Raw genomic sequence first — 23,600 nt, 5'->3', positions numbered from 1 at the left:
GCTATTTGAGTGGGGTGCTGTTCATTGTTCAATATACTAAGTTGTTTCGTCACTACTTGACTGGGAAGTTTACGTAGTGTTATATTTAAGCTGCTCAATTGACTATATTTTGTACAGTGTAGCTCAGTTAAATCATGGATTCTTTGGTACTTGATAAACTCCCTAAAGTTACAACCTTTTATATATATTTTAGAACACTGGACATATGCTCAGTTAGATGTTCTTTGCAGTATTGGAGCTATGATGCTTGCCTACATCAGCATGTATATACTTCATGATTGCCACAGTTCTAAATAATGCACTAACAAAACATCTGGGAAATGAGATGCTGTCCTGTAGGCTGTGTTGCTTATCTACTTGTCAGTGATCTTTTGTATCATACACGATAGTGTCAATATGAAAATCTTCATGCATGGAAGACTATATAGTTTGATTGGGCTCAGCAATCTTCGAATAACTCAGCAGCTCAAGGGGCACCTTTGAAAGGAAACCAGTTATCCATATTACTTGCAGCATATGTTTAATTTGATTTCATACTTGACCATTAAGTTTGCTGCTTAGAGAACTTGTTCTATATTTATTTAAGCCGCACAGGATCCTCTTGCAAGGAATATAAATTTTGGTTAATAAAGTGTTCTGTTACTTTGGGATGAATGTTGTGCATTAAGCCAGTCATAGACAATTTTTTTACCTTTTTTTTGCTGACTTACATTCCTGGCCCTTTGTGGCATGGACAAGCAGCGAAATGACGTGCAAGAATCAGCCATATAACAATATCTCAACCATCTGGATACTCACACTATAGAGCCCACATAGGTTTCTATTCTTGAGTAATGTTAATAGTTCCTCTCTTTCCTATTTTTAAATTACCAAGATTTTTCTTCCAGAGAATTCTGACATGTTCATGCCTTTCTTTCTTGTCGTTTCAAAAAATGTAGCAAAAGTATTACATAAGTAAAGCTACCTTTGCCTATGGTAACCCTGTAAGTTTTTAAATATGTTGATTAGTCTACTTCTAGGCAGGGTCTATGCGTCAAATGGAAGAGCTTTGGATTGACAAGTATAAACCACTCTCATCGGGAGAGCTTGCTGTTCACAAAAAGAAGGTTGGGTCACTTTTCTGTTGTAGCTATATATATATATATATATATATATATAATGATATGCATATTGTCTGTATCATTGGTTTTTATTTCATTCTGTGATGAACCTGCTTGGTTTAATCTCTTAAGGTACTGCACCATCTGTAAATATATTTTTGCATTAAGCGTCCTGGCTTTCAAAACCTTTGTACTGTATCAGGGTGTTGATGTATGAATTGAAGTTGTTCATAGTTGAGTTTCACCATGCATAAAACCAAGGTTTATGAGTCGAGTTTACTCATAGACTATCTGTGACTAGTCCCATGTTTAACCACACACCCAGTTTCCTATCCATTCTGACTGCCCAGGCCCATTATGATTTCTTTCAGCAGCAATGTACCCATGTTATGTGTCCAGAAAATTTTCTGGACAATCAATGCAGTGAAGATATTGCTCACTTTTGGTGTTAAAGATTGTGCATATGCTGCTTTGAATATGGTATGGACGGCTCAGTGAAGATATTGCTCTTTTTTGGTGTTAAAGATTGTGCATATGCTGCTTTGGATATGGTATGGACGGCTCATTGAAGATATTGCTCAATTTTTTACCATGCCGGCAGCAGGAGTATGTCTGCGGTTAGTGGTCCAGAGGGGTTTCTCGATTGCTACCGAGAGGCTGCATGATGGCCCCTGTGTGGTCAGGCCAGATGGGAAAATTTGGTGCATGGTTGATCCTATAGCTATTCGATACAAAATGCCCTGCACGTGTGATTATGTGAATTTGACCCTCAAAAACAGTTTTGTGATAATCTGTACATTAAACAGTAGTTTATAAAATGAGCAGGAACTTTCTATGCATAATATTCATTTGTCTCCTTGTAGGTTGAAGATGTAAAGAACTGGTTGGAAGAAAAGCTGAAGGCACCAAAGGTGATTGTTCTTTGAATGCACTGAATAGGAAAAAAAATCCAACTTAGTGGAATATGTTTAGGATAATCTGCATATTCACCAAGGTCATGATATATTAACTCTATGAGATGGGTTAGGATAATCAGAAGATAAGCTACTGCAAACCAGATGGGACTATTCTTCTGTTATTTCCACTTCCAGTTCTCAAATTGGCATTCATTGCTTTTATCAGTACCTAGAACGGTTGCTGATGAGTATGTTCTGGGGGCATGTAGAATGCACTTACATCCTTGAGGTGTACCAGTGCACTAGGCCATAAAAAAACACCTAAAAGTCACGAAAAATTCTGACATTAACAGATTAATTAGTGGCATAAAGATAATACACCAAACTTGGTTCACAATTTCATTAACGAAAAGGACGATGAGGCTATTAATAGTACCAATTCACATCTAGCACTCCTTGTGGCTCTATTCACAGACCAATTTGTCCTTCTTGTTTCTTGAGTTGTGTGTCAAATTTGAATCCTAAAAATTTATGAAATGGTATGTACATGCTGTTAATTTCTTTTAGATTTTGTAAATGCTTTTTGAAGTTTAAACTGGAGGCCTAGTGCACTAGTACACCTCAAGATGCCAGTACACCCTATATCCCCCCTTATTTTCCACGCCTACTCGTAGAAACCTCTTCAACTTGAAACATTCCGAATCAGTCCATTGTTGCCTGTGATGGTGAGAAAGGGATTTAAATTCAATTTTACCAAATATATCTTGCACCTTGAACTTCTAGTCATGAATTAGTTACCGTTTCTTATTTTTATGTACAACCTCTAAACGGTCTTATATTAGTTTACAGAGGGAGTATTATTTTTCATAATAGAGAAATACTGACAGTGCATATGCAAAATTTGCAGGGAACATTTGGAGGACGGAGTCTTGTCCTTACTGGCCAAGCTGGTGTTGGAAAATCTGTACGTCCTTCCTTCATGCTTGTATTCTCACAGTATTTCATATTCATTCGCGAAACCATAAATAGTCAACGTCATGTCATCAATTGTATCAAATCAGTTGGGGTAGCATTTTGATCCTTAGTGACATGATATGGCACATCATGAATCCGGTTCTACTTGACCTGTTGAAAATCCAACCCATTTGCGGTAGTAGTGGATAAAATACAGGGCTAGAAGTTTTTATTGTTGTAAAAACAAAAAAGGAGAATACATGCCCAACTTGAAATACCACCCACTTTGGGTAATAGCAGATCAAATACAGGGATAGACATTTTGTTTTTTAAACAAAAAAAAGAGAATTCACCCCCAACTTGAAATAATATTGATAACAGAACTGCGGTGCAGCACCCCCTTTTCTCTAAAAAAAGAAATAATATCATGTATGCTAGTGGCTTTTAGTCGACACAAATGCATCCTCCAACTATCTCTACTCCTTCTCTTTTGTTTGTGGTAGTTTTTTTGCATCTCCTCATTTGCCAAGGAGGATGTTACTTCTCAATGCTTAAGCTAAGAGAAGAACACAATAATTAACTATCAGTATTTTTGTTTGTTGAAGTATTAACTGATAAGTGATAATTTACTACTTGTTGCTTACCACAGGCAACTGTCAAAGCGATTGCTGCTGAGATAGGAGCTGACTTATGTGAGTGGACAACCCCAGTACCAACACTATGGGCTGAGCTTGTGCATGCTAATTCAGGTAACCTATCTTTGAGGTCTAAACTTTCTCCCTTATTCTGCAAATTATCTGCAAGATAATGTTCTGATAAAAGTATAGTCAAAGTCCGTGCACTTCTATTGTATTCATGATATAATATTTAGTAGTCTAGTATGTAATCAGCCTTCCATTTACGACTCAAGCACCTTTTATTAATTGATTATTCCTTTTCTTTTCAATGCCCTTTTGAAGAACTTGAGTATGTATCCAAGTTGGAAGAATTTGAAAATTTTGTGAACAAGATAAGGAAATACTCATTGCTTTCTCCAACCAGCATTGGATCCCAAAGAAAGCTAATCATCATTCTGATTGATGACATCCCTGTAACAAGTGGAAAAGCTTCATTTGCAAGACTGGGGAAATGTTTAACAGGACTAATTCAAAGTACTCAAATACCAACTGTCATTTCACTTACTCACCATCACAAAAATGAGGCTAATGATACTGCAACGTGGAACACCGAGGAACTTGAGTCCTTGCTTCAAGGTGCTGGTGCTCATAAGGTACACTTGCCCAGTATAACTATAACTGCAGATTTTATTTGGCAACTTTTATTATCATAATGGTAACAAGTTTTTGAACTTCGGTGCATGTTCCTCATAGTGCACCATTAATATCCATGCAGATTGTTTTCAATCCGGTAACTGTAAGTTCTATCAAAAAAATTCTTCTTAGAATATGCAAACAAGAAAGCTCTGGCACAACTGAAGAATTAGTGCATCAGATCGCTACATCTTGTGGAGGTGATATCAGACATGCGATAATGTCTCTTCAATACTATTGTCTTAATCCACGAAGGCTTGATTCTGCATTGGCAATAAGTGCTTCTCTGTCGGAGTTAAAGGGTCATGCTACTCTAGCTCCAGCGCAGGACTGTTATGGCCTTGGCTCTGTAATTCATTCTCCATGCGGAAGGGATGAGACACTTACATTATTTCATGCATTAGGGAAGTTTTTGCACAATAAAAGGGAAACACATGGTGATGTCAACATTGGTACGTAATGATTATACCATCTTCTGTACAATTCTCTTCTTGACTTTGATTCCTTTTCAAATAGATCTTCATTGTGCGGTGTGGTTAATTAAAACAGCATATATTGATTTAAATTGAAATGTCTATATATTCTTTATTTTTCTGAAGGTTGGTTTTGTGGAACACATTTATTCACATTGTTCTAATTGACTTGTTTGAACTAGACAGAATTCCATCTTATATGCTACTCCTTCCGTTCCAAAATAAGTGTCGTGGTTTTATTTGAACTGAAACTACAACACTTATTTTGGAACGGAGGGAGTACTTCATTTTCTATGCTAGTTTCTTTTCTACTTATACAGTCGTTTATTGAACAATGACCACACATTCTTTTCAGTCTATCTGATCTAACACATATAAGTTCTATAGTGATGTACCTTTATTGTTTATTGTAGAATATTTTGTTCGTTTGGCTATTCCTTTCTGTTTTTGCAGCATTTATCATGGTTGGAATTTGTGCTTGATTTATATTACCTTCATTTTCCTTAATTTACTTTGTCGTCTCAAAATAAGTGTCGCTGACTTAGTACAAAGTTAGTACAAAGTTTTACTAAATCAACGACACTTATTTTGGGACGGAGGGAGTACTTACTTGATTTCCATGTCTTGAATTCCACATTTTCGATAATGAATCGTGGTTACTGGCTACACACCAGTACAGTCTACTTTGTACCTTTTGTCTGGGTTAACAGTTTTTTTACTGGATTATGGGATGGAAGGTTGTGTTTTTTAGCATGTGTGGGAGAGCAGTGTTCATCATTTATATATAACTTAGCTTTTGGTCTCTGAACCTTTGTCATATTTGTGTTGTAGATCTGGATTCATTTTCTTTCAAAGAACAGCTAAGAAGAAATCCACTAAAAATGGATGTTCCAGAGATGATTCTTTCTCAAGCACACGGAAAAGTACGGACTGTTGCTGACTTTCTACATGAAAATGGTAAACAGTAGAGAGCTCTACTTATAATAATAATATAAGGAGCATTATGAATATGAGTTTGCTTTTATTCTTTTTATCTTATGCTCGCTCTTGAATATGAGTTTACTTGATTGTACATGGCGGGCTACATCATATGAGTTTACTTGATTGTACATGTCGGGCAACATCATGTATTATGGAGTAAATTTTGTGAAAACACCAGGTGAAAACATAAACCTGCAGAGATAAGGATCGATTCCACAAAGCTGCAAATTTAGGGATCAATACTATCGCAAAACTACTAAATTCCTGCCCAAACTCACACGTCATGCTCACTAATCCTGGACTGGTTCCATCTAGCAAGCCAAATCACTTGACCTCTGATCCAACATGGCAATTTTCAGCATGGAAATGATCAAGAATTTGAGAGCAACATATGGGCCCGGATGGTCAGACCAGGTGGCGATATAGGTGCACCCCAGAGCATTGTAGTTTTTGAGATACAATCGACCACTAAATATCTAGTTCTGGGAAATTGGTCCTTAAACCTGTAGTTTTATGATAGTTTTAACATCAATCTGGTTTCGCGCGACATACTGTATACTGCACATTTATGCTTGTCAGAGGCTCACAGCTGTCAGTTGATCTCATGCTCATTTGTAAAACAGTGATTCTAGAACTACCAAAAATACTCATGTGGATGTAGGGTGCTATAGACAAGTTGCTGCTTTAACTAAACATGCTGCATTTATGTTAACTTCTGTCATGCATCACTGCCGGTCACATGAACATGAATCAATGAGCCATATAATTGGTATATTCTAATAGGACTAAATTCTAGTTTTGTACGCTGACTCTAGCTTCTTTATAGGAAATAGTGTGCTCAAACTATTGACAGTACGTTCTCACTATTTTTTATTTATTAATGAATTGGTATTGATGTTTTACAGTTGTTGATTTCATTGACGATGATGCTGTTGATGATGCATGGGTTGTGATGTCATATTTGAGTGAGGCAGACTGCCTTCTTGCTGGCAGTCCAATCGCATCGGCTCGTTGGACTGTAAATGAATCAAATGAGTCAGAAAACATGTCACAACTTATTGCTGCTTCTGTTGCAGCACGAGGAGTTCTTTTTGGAAATGCACATCCCTCACCCTCAAGGTACCTGCTTATCAATACAATTCTTTTAAGGATCCTGGGCTAATAATTTTTTCTCTGATTTGACCTAAGCAGATGGCATACAATACGCAGCCCGAAGGTCTGGCAAATTGAGCGTACATTTCGATCCACAAAGGTAATTTGACACCATGCTACCTTTCATGCATTTAACTTGATCTTGAAAAATGAGTCATGTATCCATCTTTGTGCACGTTGTCTTCTGTAATAAAGAAAATACATTGTGAGCGTCACTATACGCCGATATCACATTTTTCTTCTTTTTGATGAAGTCATCATGTATAAAATTTCGTTCTAGGCTCTTGAGACATTCAGGTGCTCATCATTTGAATATATAAACTCATTTTACTTTAATGTTGAACCGTGCTGATGAAAGTTCATAGCTGTACTTAGATCAGTGTGGCGCTGATCAGTTTTCCATTTTCATTCTATTCATGTTTGTTAGCTGGCATCTGATGATCCGCAATTTCGTTTTGTTGGAAACAACAATGCAGGGTCTGATTCTTAAAGAAAGATTTGATCCGTCTAGCACGTCTGGTTCTCGCAACTTCTCCGACGTGGTCACTGACTTCAGGCCTTTCGAGAGATGGATAAGCCCCCACAATGATATGACCAGAAATAACCCCTCGCGCCACGATGTCGCAGGTGGCCCAAACTCCATTGATATGCTTGATGCTGAAGGGAATAACAGTGAAGAAGAAGAAGAAGATGAGATAGAAGAATGGTAAAAGTACAACCATGCTGATCTAGCTCATATCAGATGTAATCTAGTTTGGTAGAGAGATTTTTTCTTTTGAGGGGTTTTGGTAGAGATCTTCAGGAACTACTACCTCTGTAACTAAGTACTATAAGACGTTTTTGAAGTTTAAATTGAACTGCAAAAACATCTTATATTTAGTTACGGAGCTAGTACAGTAACATGTAAAACGTCAGAATTACCTCTGAGTGGTTGGGTCATGTGTTTTTGGCCATGTTCGTTATTTCTGCGCAGTCCAACTGCCTACTACTGTTTGGCTCGCTTCCATTTCCTCGGTCAGTACAGCAAGTTGCATGGTCGCCGACGCCGTGCGTGTGTGTGATGCAGGTGAGCCTAACATCAATCAGTGCGCGTTTGGCCGAGACGCGCAGCAAATCCAGTGCAAAGGAAAGAAAAATCCCGAGCTCCCAGTATCAGAATCAGAATCAGACTTCGTTCAAAAAAAAAAAGAATCAGAATCAGACGCTCCCAATCTGACTCGCAGGAGATCTCAGATGTTGACTTACTGTACGGCGTCATGTGCTACACGGCCAAGAGGATCCAAGCGCGCATTCTTTAATCCAAGGTCAATCCTGCGCGTAAAGTGTGTAGTACTTGCTTGTACGAGTAGTCACCTTGGATCAAACGAAAGAGCCGAAGATTCACATCGCCATCACAATCCGCCAACCGATAAAAAAGGAAGAGAAGAGGAGCAGAGCATCGACCGACACGCCAAACGCTACTCTCCCGTCAGCGTCAGGCCATCCCGTTCGCACCCGCCACGATCCCCCTGAAAACTGGAATGCTCCTTCGCGGCTGGTGCTCCAGCCCTCCTCGCCTGAGATTCCTTCCGTCTCCGCCGCCTCCTGCCCGGCGGTTCGAATCGCGCCCACTGCTCTCGTGATCTAGCCCCCGGGCCGTCTCGTCGAGGGGGTCCCGGGCGTCGGCGGCGGCCATGTTCTGGAAGGACAGCAGCGCCCGGAGTAGCAGCAGCAGCGGCCGGGAGCAGAGCGGCGTCGGCCCCTTTGGCCAGGTGCGCGTCCTCGTCGTCGGCGATTCAGGTCCGTCCTCCCCGCGCCTCCCGTCTGTGATACGCCAACTCGTGAACGTCTGGTAGTTGGCGGATGTCGTGAGATTGGGAGGATGTAGAGTAGGCATGTGTTACTGACGACTTTGATGGATCGTGAATTGCCTATTGAGAGCCTATTCGTCAGTGTTCGGTTCCGCCTTCGTCCTCGGATCACACCTGGTGAACAAATCGAGTACAGAAAGGAGTGTTGTTAGTTGGGTTGGGACAATGGCCCATCTTTCTGAACTTTTCCTGCTTGGATGTGGGTGATTGGGAAGCCAAATGGAGTGGGAGAAACTCGTCTTTTTGCCCTTGTACTACTACATTTGTTTACTTTTTGTACAAATCATTTACTAGTAAGCACGCCAATCAATTTTAGAAAATCCTTTCCTTGTGCGCAAAAAAATCTGACTGAAAGATCACCAAGTGCAACCTTCGTTTCACATATGCCTCAATGCACTTAATGTTTGGGTATTGAAGGGGAGATAATTGCAACAGGGAGTTTTGCTGTGGCAATTACGGACTATATAGCCGTATTCAGTGGTATAGAAGGATTTTCTCTCTTTTTCTGAAACAAGTATTGTGGTGTGTGCAATTTGTGATGTTGTCCTGCTATGCGTCACACCATGATCTGGACTACAACATGAAGCAATGCCAAGTAAAATCTGGACTAGGACCATGCGTGGAACCCAGTTATTTATTTGTTATAAGCTCCATATTGCATTCGCCATCCTTAGAAATATATATAAAAAATATATTCAATGCAACCTTCTACTGTATTTTCTGAACTGTGCTCAACTGCCCATACAAGTTACTCTGTTACACCAATAGTGGCTGAACTTTTTTGTATGCGCCTGAGAATCGGCAGCCAAAAAACCACACCATAGTTGCATGCTGTTCTACTCTTCTGAATATGGTTCTTCAGTTGCATTAAATTTCCTTATTTCTCTCTCAGGTGTCGGTAAATCTTCACTGGTGCATCTCATCTTAGAAGGTTCTGCTATTGCTCGACCAGCTCAGACAGTAGGATGTGCGGTGGGCATTAAAGTAGGTGCTCTCGCTCTGTGCTTTGCCAGCTTGTACCATTTGCTTTTTTTAAATCCACTTACATTGTCACTGTTATTATTTCAGCATGTTACTTGTGGAAGTGCAGGGGGCTCTTCTAATAACATCAGTAATGATGCTGAAAGGAATTTCTTTGTTGAGCTTTGGGATGTCTCAGGGCATGACCGCTACAAAGCTTGCCGTTCAATTTTCTATACGCAAATCAATGGTAAATGACGTTTTTCTCTTAATTACCAGCGTGTTACTGCTCTCTGCACCTTTGAACTCACAGCCTATCTTTAGTAGTTTCTTACTTTATGAGCAAGCTGATCTATTTTACTCCCTCCGTCCATAATATAAGATCATTTTTTGTAAGTTGTTTTAGCTTGCAAAACGATCTTTTATTATGGGACGGAGGGAGTAGTTGTTATTTGACCCAAAAACTGCTCAAGCGAAGGATTTATTTTTATACTTGCAGCTGCTAATGCCTAAGTCCTGAGATTGTAACAGCTCTTTTGTATTTGTTGTTCTTGCTCCACTTAGTTCAGCTGATGAAACCTCTTAGAAACACTCGTCCTTCTTTAGATGCATAGAGAAATACTTATTACATCAGTTGTTATTTTTTTTTTCAAATACAACATTCACTGTTCCCAACATTGTCCGTCAGGTGTCATTTTTGTTTATGACCTCTCCCAGAGGAAGACCAAGACAAATTTGAATAAATGGGCAGTTGAAGTTGCGGAAACAGGCACCTTTTCAGCTTTACTTGGATCTGGTGGACCAGGAGGACTTCCAGTGCCTTACCTTGTAATTGCTAACAAAGTGGATATTGTTCCAAGCGATGGCACTAGAGTCAGAAGCGGAAGTATTGTTGATCTTGCACGTCAATGGCTTGAAAAGCGGGGTCTTCTTCCTTGCAGTGAAGAACTTCCACTCACAGAGAGCTTTCCTGGCAACTCTGGTCTCATCTCGGTTAGGTTTCTTGTTGAATACCTTCTGCTCATCTCTTGCTCTACATTCAATTCATGTTCTTTTATGGAACAGCCATCATTTTTCGTTCTTTGTCGTTTCAGTTATTTTTTACATAACATGCTAACCTTTGATTGCAGGCTGCCAAAGAAGCAAGATATGACAAAGAAGCTGTGACCAAGTTTTTCCGCATGGTTTGTTTCAACTATTTCATTGATTTGCTTTTTCATACTTCCTTTTTTTTCATCTGCTAATGCTGTTGGGATGCATCTTTCAGTTGATCAGGAGAAGATATTTCTCGAACGAACCTGCTGTGCCAAGTCCCTGGTCTCTTACTCCAAGGGAAGATAGCACCCTTCCGGTAGTGACCCGCAAAGATGACACTGATAGCTTTCAAAGGAAAAGGTGAGCATGCCTAACATGAAAAAAAAAATCAACTCCCCCACTCAAAGAAATCCCAACACATACAAATAAATGGAAAGGAAGTATAAAGGAGAACTCTTTTGTCACCCGAAGCATAACTGTGAGCCCATATTAAACATGTTGTATAGTTGCACTTATGCACACATTTTTGCAGCTATAGCGGCGAGGACTTCATGTTCAATGGGGTACCACCACTGCCGGTACAAAGGAACCTCCCACCGCCACCAACTCTCGACCCACAGCTGCCGGTGTTTTCTTCAGACAACTACAGATATCACAGATTCTCCTCGCCATCGCTTACTGAGATAAGCAGCAATAGAACAATAAGCAGCAATAGAACAAGCCGTGAAAATTTTAATGTATAATGCAGTGGATGTCAAAAGGCTTAAAGGGCATCACCTGCTACCTGGGAAGCATATGGCATCTGCTGCTGCCTTGGTGGTGTTGGATTCCAGCTGGTATGATGAACCATCTGATGCCTTCCTTTGCAGCATACGGAAGGTGCCCAGTTGGTCTTCTTTGTTGGCCTAGTCTCTAGCCGATTGCTAGTGGCGACTCCTGTATTCTTTTTCTTCCATACCTGTTCATTTAATATAGTGATTACTTGTCATTTCCATAATGCAAGTAACTGGAAAATGGCACCCTGGTTCGAGAAATACATAGCAAAAGAGCAGGGGACAGTGGACTATACAGTGATATAGGATAAAAATATCTTTAGTGTTGCATTTTCTGTAACTTATAAATTAGGAATTGAAGTGGGCTGATGCATGATTTTAAAAGGTAGGAACAGGAAAAACATAGTAATAATTTATCATTGTTTGAATGTTTCCTGGCGTGTGGTGGTGCGCGTATGCACCTTTATAATACTCGATTTTCTTGAGAAAAAGATGCATTGTTTGTTGATTACCTGATTTGATCCGCAATAGCACTTTGAGTTTTATTTAGCTAGCTAGTTTACATAAAAATTAAAGGCGTGTGCGTGTATACCATCCTTCAATCCACATGATCAATATATCCATTATTTGTGTTTAGCATTTTTTTTTTCAGTTTCTGTGTGTGCTCCCAACGCGAATTCATAATGCCACAAGAATGCAAGCCTCTAAACTGAGAAGGCCCGTGCTCAGACTCTGGTAATTACTCCTTGGAGTACTCCATTCATTCCTTCCCCAAACACAAGGAATATTAGTTTTTTTCGAAGTCAATTTTTTGAAGTTTAATCAAGTTTATATGAAAAATAGACCAATGCCTATAATACCAAATAAATATAGTAGTATAAAAGCATTTCATGATGCATCTACTGGAATTGAGTTGCTATTGTTTTTTAATCTATAAACTTTGTGAAAAGAAAATTATATTCACAAGGCAAATTCATAATGCCCCTAACACAGGTATGCATGCCTCTTCGATGAGAAGACCTTCTTATATACTCCCTCTTTTCATGTTTTTTTTTTCTGTGCATGTTCTTATATACTCCTTCTGTTCCTAAATATAAGGTGTATTAGTTTTTCAAAATGTCAAACATTGTCTATGTTTGACCAAGTTTATAGCAAAATATATAAAGATCTACCATACTAAATAAATAAAATATAAAAATATATTTTCATCGTGAATATATTGATAATGATTTGGTATTTTAGACATTGATATTTTTTTTTTGCGGGGTAAACGAGAGTTTCTATTACTTAGCCAACATCAAGGTCTTGCTTAGACAGGGCCGGCACATCACCTGGTCCGTCCCTAAGCCACACAACAGTGCGTTCCTGAACTGTACCGAAAGTAGGAAGAAAATCACTAACTCTATTTTGCTCACGCCTAGCAAAGGCAAACTGAATAACTCTTCTATCATTTGCATGTCTTTTAATCTCCTGAACGAGCATACAGAACTTGGACCTGTCTTGCTCCGGGGCCTTCACCATATTCACTGCTGTCAAGCAGTCCATCTCCACTTGTACTGGGAGTGTCGTCCACTGTAGGGCGAGCGACAACCCCTCTTCACAAGCAGCAAGCTCCGTCCTCCAGTGGCTCAGAGCACGAGCGCAATTGGCGACAGGCAGAAAAATTATATCGCCATGATGGTCGCGGAGCACCATCCCTGCACCTGTCGTGCCCAATCTCTCGCAGAAGGAGGCATCAACATTCAGTTTTGTCCATCCTACTGGCGGTGCCTCCCATTTAGCCGTAGCAGCCGGCCTCTTCACATGTGCTAATGGCTATAGCTGGCCAAACGGGCCAGGCCAAACAGGCCAGCCCGCAAGCACGCCGGCACGGCCCGCCATGGCTAGGCACGGCACGGGCTAAACGGGTCGTGCCCGGCACGCGGCACGCCTTGGGCCGTGCCTGGGTCTAGAGCCAGGCACGCGGGCCGGCACGGCACGGCCCGTTTAATTTTTTAGAATTTTTTATATATGCATACCTAAAATATAGCCCAATAGGCCTAAAAACCAGCCAAACAGGCTGAAAATGTGCAGCCCAGCGTGCTAAACGGGCCATCGGGCCGGCCCATTTACTAATCAGGCCGTGCCTGGGCCAAGGAGCAGCGCCCGTGGGCCGGCACGGCACGGCCCGGCTATTAAACGTGCCATGGCGGGCCGTGCCGGGCCAGGCACGATTAGCACATGCCGGGCCGTCCGTGCCGGGCCGGCCCGTTTGGCCAGGTCTGCTAATGGCTGCATGGTGAGGTTTGCATTAATTACTTGCTTGCCCTTCACAGGATCGGTGTTGGGGTTGATCTGAACGCCGATCAGCGAATCCACATAGCTCAGGAGAAAGCGTCGCGACGCGTCCACGGGAGGGGATATTTTTGCCTATATACTTGGTCAAAGTTAGAGAAGTTTGACTTTTTGAAAGAATAATGCACCTTACATTTAGAAACGGAGGGAGACACATGCATTTTGACGCTTGTTCAAGAAAAGAAAAATGTCCTGGAGACATTGATCTTGTAAGTGGAACAAGGGGTATTTCTTTTATCACATGAAACAACTCAGATTGAGCTTCCATGTGTGCATCTATATAGTTTCCACTACCGAATTTCAGTTCAAATACTACTGTTTGTCTTCAGAATTAAAACATCGATGGGGTAAAGGGACTTGGAAGAAAGCTGGATAGATAACTGTCCATTCATAATTGATGTCTAGCTAGTAGTGTCCACGGGATACATACATGCATACAAAGATCACACGAAAAACAATATGTACACGCGCCAATATTTCGCCAAGCACAAGATTTAATTTAAGTCACACTTAAACATCACCACATACATTATACTTACTAGAGTAATTAATCTCTTGATACAAGGTAATTCAAAAAACACATCACCCAATCAAGAACAAGAGCATACGCGCGCACGCAGGCACGTAACGTACAGTATGTAAACCCTAGATATATATCTAGCACCACACAATTAAAGCTTAATCAACATCATCTTCTTCACCTGAATCGGTCGACGGCTGGACCCCATCTAGCACCGCGTCCATCTGACGGCCACATCACGGTCACGCCACCGACCATTGCTCGAGCATCACACAACTCTTCTTTCTTGTCTTCTAGTAGTAGTAGTACGTATTTTCCCAGCCAGGAAATAATAGTATTGGAGGGAAATAATCAACAGTAGCAACGGTACACCGAGATCACGTAAATGCGCGGCGCGGCAGGGTAATTGCCACGATACTAGAGGCGGAGGAGGCGGCGGAGGCCGTCGGCGGTGGCCGCCTCAGCGTTGCAGGACGGGGCGGCCGGCGCCACCTTGCCGGCCGTGGCGGAGTGTGGAGACGCTTTGACGACGAGGGAGAACCTGGGCAGCGGCAGGCTGCTGGGCGGCGGCGCCAGCGCGTGCAGCAGGTCCTGGACGCAGCTCCGGGCCAGCTCCTGCTCGAGGTCGTCCAGCGCCTCGGTCACCGCGGGCGCCGGCGGCAGTGGCGTCGCCCGCTCCAGCGGCTTCTTCTTCTTCTGCTCCCTTGCCGGTTCTGCGGCCGGCGGCTTAGCCGGCCTCCTCCTCCTGTCTCTCTGGCTCAGCTGGCGTGACGAAGCAGGGGGCGACGCTGCCGGCACGACGGTCGTGGGCGCCGCCGGCCTGACGGCACGTGGCGGTGTCGGAGGTGGTGGGTAGGGGAAAGTGGCATACTTGGTAGCGGTGGGCGGGAGCGGCAGGAGGGGTGGCTGGTTGGACGGCAGGAGAGGGAGAGACGGCGACGAGTATATCGGCGGCCTGGCGTACGCATACGGAAGAGCGGGAGCGGGGGCGGAGTTCCACGCGCCACTTTTCTGGAAGTGATGGTACTGCGGGCACGTGCGGGAGGAGCCGTACGCGCCGTGCGGCCTCGCCGGCCTCCCGCCATAGACGCCCCTCTTCGGGTACTCGAAGCTTCCGGAAGAACGATCCAGCAGAACGTTCTCCATGTCTGGCTAGATAGGAGTAGGAGGAGAAGAATTAAGAGAGCAACAAGAAATAAAGAAGGATGGGAATGAAGAACTGGAAGAACTTGTAGTATTAGTTTTGCATGAAATCTGCAAGAACTAGCTAGATCCTTGGGAAGAAAAACAACAAGGATGCTAGCTAGGATCGATCTATCGGTGGTTTTAGATCGAGAAGAGATCAAGAACATGCAAGAGGAGGAAGTGAACCAAAAAAATGGAAGCTATCTATATCAGTGAAGAACCGAAGAAAAGGCCTGCGCTCTATCTACGGTGGAGAGGAGAGGAGAGGAGGGAGCAGCTAGCCAATGCATGCACTAAGCCCACCCTGGCCTCCGGGCTACAGCTCTAGGGGGTGCAACGCCCTCTCTTTTATAGAGGAAGGTTGATGAGATGGGTTAGTTGGTTCGTTGAGTACTTGTGGGGGTGATTTGACCTCACATAAACTAATCTTCCTCGATTTTTCTTGTGGGTTACTAATGGCAGGTTTGCACGTGTTAATTACTATTGTACGGGGGTTAGAAACTTTTGCTGATGCCCCTCTAGAGGATGGTAATTACTGATTCCTTGCCTCTCCGGGAGCATTATTCGGAGAATAGAATTCATGGATAGATGTTTTATTCTTGGCAAAAGAACCTCGTCTTTTTATTTTTGCGGGGAAAAGAACCACATCTTTATATATTTCTAGCTTTAGGTTGCGTTCGGTGTTGGGGTGGTTCCAACTATTCTAGCATATTCCTTGATTTTCATAAAAGATTGGGAAATAAGTACAACATAGTGCAATCCCCCGACCGAGCCTTATAGTACATGCACATTGCACTCATTTATCTATGTCTTGGGGTTTTAAGATGTTTTTTGATTGAGACTTGTCCTTGGCCAACTGAGGGTAAAAATGCAATCATGAAAATGTATTATTTTCATGGAATACATTCTAAATATCTACATCACAACGTTAGATTTTGATTACGACGTTGCCAAATTATGTCTTTCGGTTATATGGTCTCAAGAAAATCACGCCTTCCAATTATGCTATGTCAATAGCTACGTATTAATGGCTCATTCATTTTGGAGGATTTTTGGAAGACTCCTATGGCATTTTCATCCATGTTTAGCATTCATTTTGACAGAATTCTTAGCATTAAGGAGATATCGTGGGAAATTTTCATGATTGAAGTGAGCAAGGCAACCATTTCTTTGAATTTTTTTTGCGAAGAAAACTTTCGATCTATTCATCAACTGTCATGTCATTGTAGTACAAAGAACATCAGAAGTAAAAAATATATCTAGATCCGTAGACCACCTAGCGATGACTACAAACACTGAAGCGAGCCGAAGGTGCGCCGCTGTCATGGCACTTTCCTCATCGGAGTCGGGCAAACCTTTGAAATGACATAAACCGAATGAGCCCTGACTGTTTCATTTTACAACTTGACATAGTTTCGTTATCCAACTGATCGCAATTATTTGGAAACGTCATACTAGATAGATAGGAGAAAATATGTCCCGCCACCCACTTAATGTAGTGCCGGCCGGTAGCTAATTAAATAGTGTGCGTTTACCTTGTTCGATTTGTTTTTGAGAGGGAGGGGTCGAGGACCAAAAAAGAAGTGCAAGTGGGGGGTGGTTCTGCAAAACAAAAATGCCGACATGCACAGTTCAGGCAACGGCTGCCACCTGATCTGACCACTAGATCACGAAAACAACATCGCGTCAATGACGGTGGGCCCCGAAAGTCTCCACGGGAAACGCGGCCCCGCAACGTACGGCGGTACGCGCGAAGCCAGCCCACCCATAAAGATCTGCCCGCCTTTCTGGCCGGTCTCGTCCTTGCTGTAGCGCGAATCCGGAGGACAGGGACCAACTGCGGCTAGGCCGGCAACCGCCAGACCGGCGCCGGCCGTCCGATGGGCGCCGCTGGGGCGCATCGGCCCGTCCGTCCGATCCGGAAAGCGACGCCGCCGACCTGCTTTCTTCTTCTCTCCTCCACCCGCCTTTCCTTCCCCGGCCGTATAGGCGATAGACAGGGTCCACCGGCCGGCGCCCGCGCCAGCGCCGCCCGGGGATTTCCGTAGCCTTGCCTGGCTGGCTGGCCTTTTACAAAGACCCGCCTGCGTGCGTCAATGGGCGAGCGACTTTTCGCCTAACGATCCAGCGGTTGCGTATATATCGGCACGCACACTACCGTCGGATGCGATCGACAGCCAATGGGCGGTGCAGATCGCCACGGATGATTCCTCATGATCGGTTGCAAAGCATGACCTCATGAAACAAGTACATATATTTTGGTTGCTGACCATAGCCTAAAAACCTTGTCTCGGATTGCCTTGGGGTATATATGTGCTTGCCAACGAGAACGCAACACCTGCCCCAAAAGGCCAAAATAGCAGGGCCTCTTCAGTTCATGATACTTTCAAAATATGTGAAGACGAGTTAATTGCAAGGCACTACCACACTTCGGCACGTTGTGACGAATCAGTACCAGTAGTCATTTTTTTTTGCCATGCAGTGCCAACTCTAAGCCTAAGTGTTGCAAAACGGTCTGATAGCCGTATAAGCTCGCATTGACCACGTATCTGACCGACCCGGCCCACTTGTCAGGTGCCACGGTGGCATACCCGCACGCACCCGCTCGGTAACTCTCGCACCCGTCTCGGTCACACCAAGTAGCTTGGTCCGGTCTGGTCGAACCCGTACGCGACGAACCCTGGTTTCCTCTCCCCCCCCGCCCTCGTCTTCCTCTTCCCTCTCAGGCGATGGCGGCGGCGACTCCCGGCGGCGTCGACGGCGCGGGCGGGTATGGGGACCTTCCTGGCCTCGGCCCCGATGACCACTTAGGTCTGGACGACGTCGACGGCTCCAGTTCATACTACTCCAGCGCAGACGACGCGGATTTGGAGGAGGAGGCCGCGCTGTCAATGGAGGACAGGGTGAAGCTGGCAGAGATATGGGTGGCCCACCCTACCAGTAGCCATCAGTGGACCAGTGGAGCTGCTGGCGGCGTGCTATAAGTCGTTCTCTTCTCTGCTTCTGCTTCTGCTTCTTTCTGTATATTCCAAAACAGGGTGCTAGGGTTAGTGTTGCTCATGACAATATAAATTTGTGCTGTCAATTGTAGTTTGGATGATGCTGTTTGGGATGTTCGGATTCATTTTGACGCACAACACAATCTGGATAGGAAGATATGCAGTTCAGATGTTACATTTCTGAACTTATATGCACTGATGCACACACAAGGTTATTCTTTCTCTGATGAACTGTATCACATGAAGAATTTAGGCAGAGGAGAGGAAAGAGAGCATGGGTTAGAGTTAATTGACACAAACATCAAACTGCAGCAACTTAAGAAGGAATATGAGCATAGTTTAGTTCTGAATTTGCTAGTGAGGGCAACAACACCTTTTGTATGTCAGATAGAAGCATATTTAGTGAGATCAAACTATAGCAATGTCTGTCAGAGGAGAGAATAAAATTTAGCAACTATATTGTATAGACCACCTGTTGTGTATGATTTTAGTGAGCCTGCAGTTCTTGCTGTTGATCAACAAGGTGTTGTTTTTCATAGTCAGCGCACACAAGAGAGCATAAATTTCAGTAAGGAGAAGCTCAAAGCTGTAATGGAGGAAGAGGCAGTGCTAGAGGAGGGACATAATAACAGTGATTACTCTGAGGCTGCTACATATGACAGTGATAACAATCCTTTCTGCATGGAGAAGTACAGGATAATTGAAGACACAGAGATAATTGAGGGGAATAGACTAGCAGAGCAAGAAGTTGAAGATGAAGATTCAGATGAAGATGATGAGGATTCAGAAGAGGAACAATTACATTATGAGGGTGACACTGAGGTTGAGGACTTGTTTGAGATGGAGGAGGAGGAGGAGGAGCAGGAGCAGGAGAAGGAGAAAGAGGATGAGGTCAATGTTGTTGTTGCAACAGAAGAAGCACCAATGCAAAAACCTCCAAAAAAGAGGAAGAAGCTGGCAGTTAGGAGAGGCCCTACTACTAGGACACATTCAAGTGTGTTGGAGGAGGTGCAACCTGATTTCATTCCTTCATCAGATGAAGAAGATGATGGGTTGCTGTTTGAGGATGATGATGATGGACATGAGCCAATGTCCTTTGTTCTACCTAAAGGGAGGAAGAGTAGGGCCAAGAAAAGAAAACCAAGGATCTGGTACAATGACAAACTTGAGCAACCATATCAGCAGTTATGTCTGTACATGTGCTTCAAGAATCAACAGCAATTCAGAGATGCTTTGTTGAGCTTGCACATCACACAGGCCAGAGACTTCAGGTATCACAGGAATTCAGACCAAAGGATCATTGCCTATTGTAAGCAAGAGCACTGCCAGTTTTGCATAGTTGCTGCAGTTATCAAAGGGGAGAAGACTTTTGCTATTAAGAAAATGAGGCTGGAGCACACTTGCCCTAGCAGCACTGAGTCATCAAGGATCAGTGCCAAGTGGCTTGCAAAGACCTATGAGTCATTGTTCAGGTCTGATCCAACCACCAGCATACACACTCTAATTGACAACTGCAATGAGAAGTATGGTGTTGATGTGCCAAGGCACATGGCCTATAGGGCCAAAAACCTTGCTGTAGAAGCTGTGCTAGGAGAGCACAAGATTCAGTATCCCAGACTTAGGGATTATGCTCAGACCATCATGGATACAAACCCTGGTAGTAGAGTTTTAGTTGCAACAGTTACTCCTAGACCAACTACAAAAATACCACATCCAGGACCAAGGTTTCATGCTATGTTCTTCTGCATAAATGGAGCAAGGGAGGGATTTCTCAATGGATGCAGACCATTCATTGGTTAGTAATGCTTTATACTTCTTTCTCAATGGATGTAGTGGTGCTTTATAGTTCTTAATACTTAAATATATAGTTTAGTAATGCTTTGTAGAAGTTTAAATTGTTCTTTGGTTGCAACAACAGGTGTTGATGGATGCTTTATTAAGCTCACCACTGGTGCTCAAATCCTAGCTGCCATTGGAAGAGATGGGAATAATAATATTTTCCCACTTGCATTTGCTGTTGTTGGACAAGAGGACACAGCTAACTGGTGTTGGTTTCTACACCAACTGAAGATATGTCTAGGAGGAGAAGTTGGCAAATTTGGGCCTTATACTATCATGTCTGATAGACAGAAGGTATGCATGCATCTTTCTGTTATGTTATTGCTTTTGTGTTCTTCTGCATTAGCATGTTATGTTCTAGATGTAATAGTACATCAGCTAAGTCTGCTATGTGAACAGGGGTTACTAAATGCAGTAAACCAAGTTTTTCCAAACTGTCATCAAAGATTTTGCCTTAGACACCTCTATGCAAATTTCCAGAATGCTGGGTTTAGGGGGGAAGATATTAAGAAATGCATGGATAATGCCAGCTATGCTTACAACCAGCACAAGTTTAATATTGCCATGAATGACTTGAAAAATGGGAGTGAGGAAGCTTGGAAGTGGCTAAGTGGAATACCTAAGCACACATGGGCTAGGCATGCTTTTGACACTAACTGCAAGACAGACTTGGTTGTTAACAACCTGTCTGAGGTGTTCAACAAGTACATCCTAGATTTTAGGAAAAAACCTATTAGGACTATGATTGATGGTATCAAGGATAAGCAGATGGTGAGGTGGCATAATAACAGAGAGAGGGGAAAGGCATCTTTGTGGGAGATCACACCACATTATGCTGAGAAGCTTGAGGTGGAAAAGGAAAGGGCCAGATTCTGCAAACCTATTCAAGCTGGTGTAAATCTTTGGCAAGTGACCAGTGGGCAGCAAACACATGCTGTAAACTTGGAACTCTATACATGTGGCTGCAGAAAGTGGGACCTGTCTGGCATACCATGCAACCATGCAATATCAGCAATTAACAAGGCAAAAAGATTTCCAGAGAACTATGTCTGCAAATTCTTCAAAAAACCTTTTTACCTTGCTGCATATGAACCAATGATATATCCAGTTCCTGGTGAACATGATTGGACAAGGACAAGTGGACCAGACATAGAGCCACCCAAATTTCATGTGAAGAAGGGAAGAAGGAAAGAGAAGAGAATAAAGGGCAAATTTGAGGTTCCAAAACCCAAGGACAGTTCAAGAATGGCCACTATAACATGCAGCAACTGTGGGCTCCAAGGCCATAGGTACACCAACTGCAAGCAATAGTTGAGACCAGAGTTGGCTTTGAGGAAAAACAAGCATGTGGTAAACTCCTGTGAATTGTACTTGCTATTTGGTCTTCTTTCCTTCTATGTTTTTTGTGCTAAACCTAAACCCTAAACTATCATGTTTCCTTGTATGTTTGCAAGGCACCTGCAAGATCAAGGAATGAAGATACTCCATCAGGATCACAGCAGCCACCAGCAAGGTCTGCTTCTGCAAGATCTGCTAGTGCAAGATCTGCTACTGCAAGATCTGCTAGTGCTAGATCTGCTACTGCTAGATCTGCTTCAACAACTGCTAGAGGGTCAGCTAGTGCAAGTGCAAGATTTGCAAGGCCTTTCACTGCCCCAAGATTTGCTGAAGGAGCTTCATCTTCTGGTCCTTCTACTTCTGGTGCTCCTTCAAGTGCCACAGGGAATTATACTCGTTTGATGTCGTACTTTACTGCCAGTGGTAACTTATGAGTGATAGAATGTTGCTACTTTAGTCTGAGTGGTGCTACAAAACTGATGTATGTTCTAATGGATTGCTAAGTTGAGTCTGATGTGAACTAAGTTGAGTCTTATGTGAACTGCAATATTTGGTCATTTGGCACTTGTGAACAACTCAATGCTTTTTGTGTTGTTCATTTGGCATTTCTGAAACAACTCAATGCTCATTTGGCTTTTGTGAACAACTCAATGCACATGTGTCAAGAAACAATGCATGTACTGGATGATACTGCCACAATGGCCACATACTTCATTACTAAGATGAACATACCAAATATTGTTTACAAAGACACTAACTAGTAACACCTGACACTAACTTGCAACACCTGACACTAACTTGCAAAGATCAACCTGACCACAACTGACACTAACTTGCATCTCTCCTTAACAAGGATCAACCTGACACTAACTTACAAGGATCAACCTGACCACTACTAGCATCTTCAGTGCCAAAACAAGCTTGAGTCTAAACCACTGACACTAACTGCAGCAGCATCTTACTGCACCAGCATCTAGCTCTGCAGCAACATCTTGGCTGTCACTAAACCTACCACAAAGACAAGAAAAAGAAAGACAACATTCTGATATTTGGCCTTCAATGCATCTAGCTCTGCATTTTTCTCCCTGAGCTGATCTTCCAAAGCCACCACCTCTCTTCCTCTTTGAGCTTCAGGCAGAGCCACAACGGCATTGTCATCTTCAAACACACCAACACTTGATTCACCTCTCAGCCTACGCACTTCATCTCGCAAATCTCCAATCAAATCACTCAAAAACTTAGGCAGAGGATCATCATGCCATTCATGGAAGCCACAACCACCATGCTGTACCAACAGAAATCAGGGTTTGAGAGGGGAGAAGATCTAATGAACAGAAAATATAACTAAAATAAAACTTACCATAGCATCCACGCAGGCGTAGTACCGCCTGCCTGGGTTCTGGCGGCTCCATGAGATCCATCTCGGCGCCTTCCTACGCGGCCTGCACCAGCAGAGCTTCTCCGGCTCATACGCCATCGGGCTCTCACGGTAGGGCACCGGCGACCTCGATTCGTCCCCTCTCCTTCCGGAAGCTCGACGGAAGCTGGGAGCCTGAGAACGACCCGAAGACCACGGCATCGACATTGACTTGGACGCAGCGGCGGTCTGCGCGGCGAGCGGCGGCGGCTGGAGAGACGAGGGCGATGAGGCGAGGAGAGTGACAGAGTGCGGCTGGCTCCGGTTGGGTTCGACCGGACCCGGCTACATGGAGCGACCGAGACGGGTGCGAGAGTTACCGAGCGGGTGCGCGCGGGTATGCCACCGTGGCACCTGACAAGTGGGCCGGGTCGGTCAGATACGTGGTCAATACGAGCTTATACGGCTATCAGACCGTTTTGCAACACTTAGGCTTAGAGTTGGCACTGCATGGCAAAAAAAATGACTACTGGTACTGATTCGT

At 43.3% G+C, this 23,600-nt stretch overlaps 3 protein-coding genes across 5 annotated transcripts in view; 2 read left to right on the top strand and 1 right to left on the bottom strand.

Annotated features, from left to right (window-relative positions):
* The window catches only part of LOC123098096 (cell cycle checkpoint protein RAD17), a 9,171-nt gene extending 1,343 nt beyond the window's left edge, over positions 1-7,828 (top strand). For 2 of the 3 annotated variants that reach the window (XM_044519973.1, XM_044519974.1), the window contains 10 exons: positions 1,020-1,106; positions 1,964-2,011; positions 2,904-2,960; positions 3,600-3,699; positions 3,910-4,220; positions 4,343-4,712; positions 5,565-5,690; positions 6,620-6,833; positions 6,906-6,966; positions 7,343-7,828. In XM_044519973.1, coding sequence (XP_044375908.1) covers positions 1,020-1,106; positions 1,964-2,011; positions 2,904-2,960; positions 3,600-3,699; positions 3,910-4,220; positions 4,343-4,712; positions 5,565-5,690; positions 6,620-6,833; positions 6,906-6,966; positions 7,343-7,576 — 1,608 coding nt within the window. In that variant the 3' untranslated portion in view covers positions 7,577-7,828. The remainder of the gene's footprint in view (positions 1-1,019; positions 1,107-1,963; positions 2,012-2,903; positions 2,961-3,599; positions 3,700-3,909; positions 4,221-4,342; positions 4,713-5,564; positions 5,691-6,619; positions 6,834-6,905; positions 6,967-7,342) is intronic. The other variant, XM_044519972.1, reaches the window with a different exon arrangement.
* A 705-nt stretch (positions 7,829-8,533) lies between these two features.
* LOC123098098 (small GTPase LIP1) lies at positions 8,534-11,995 on the top strand (the record flags this gene model as incomplete). The annotated part of the gene is given in 7 exon segments (XM_044519975.1): positions 8,534-8,645; positions 9,609-9,700; positions 9,785-9,926; positions 10,365-10,669; positions 10,807-10,860; positions 10,944-11,071; positions 11,244-11,995. Coding segments are annotated over 7 exon segments (1,038 nt in total). The 3' UTR covers positions 11,455-11,995.
* A 2,299-nt stretch (positions 11,996-14,294) lies between these two features.
* Positions 14,295-15,827, bottom strand: LOC123098095 (vegetative cell wall protein gp1). The gene has a single exon (XM_044519971.1). It carries the CDS (start codon positions 15,482-15,484, stop codon positions 14,756-14,758), a length of 729 nt encoding a protein of 242 aa, XP_044375906.1. The 5' UTR covers positions 15,485-15,827; the 3' UTR covers positions 14,295-14,755.
* Between the last annotated feature and the right edge of the window lie 7,773 nt (positions 15,828-23,600).

The sequence above is a fragment of the Triticum aestivum genome, chromosome 4D (genome assembly GCF_018294505.1).
Source record: "Triticum aestivum cultivar Chinese Spring chromosome 4D, IWGSC CS RefSeq v2.1, whole genome shotgun sequence".
Lineage (NCBI taxonomy): Eukaryota > Viridiplantae > Streptophyta > Magnoliopsida > Poales > Poaceae > Triticum > Triticum aestivum.
This window is presented reverse-complemented; position numbering and strand designations above follow the sequence as displayed.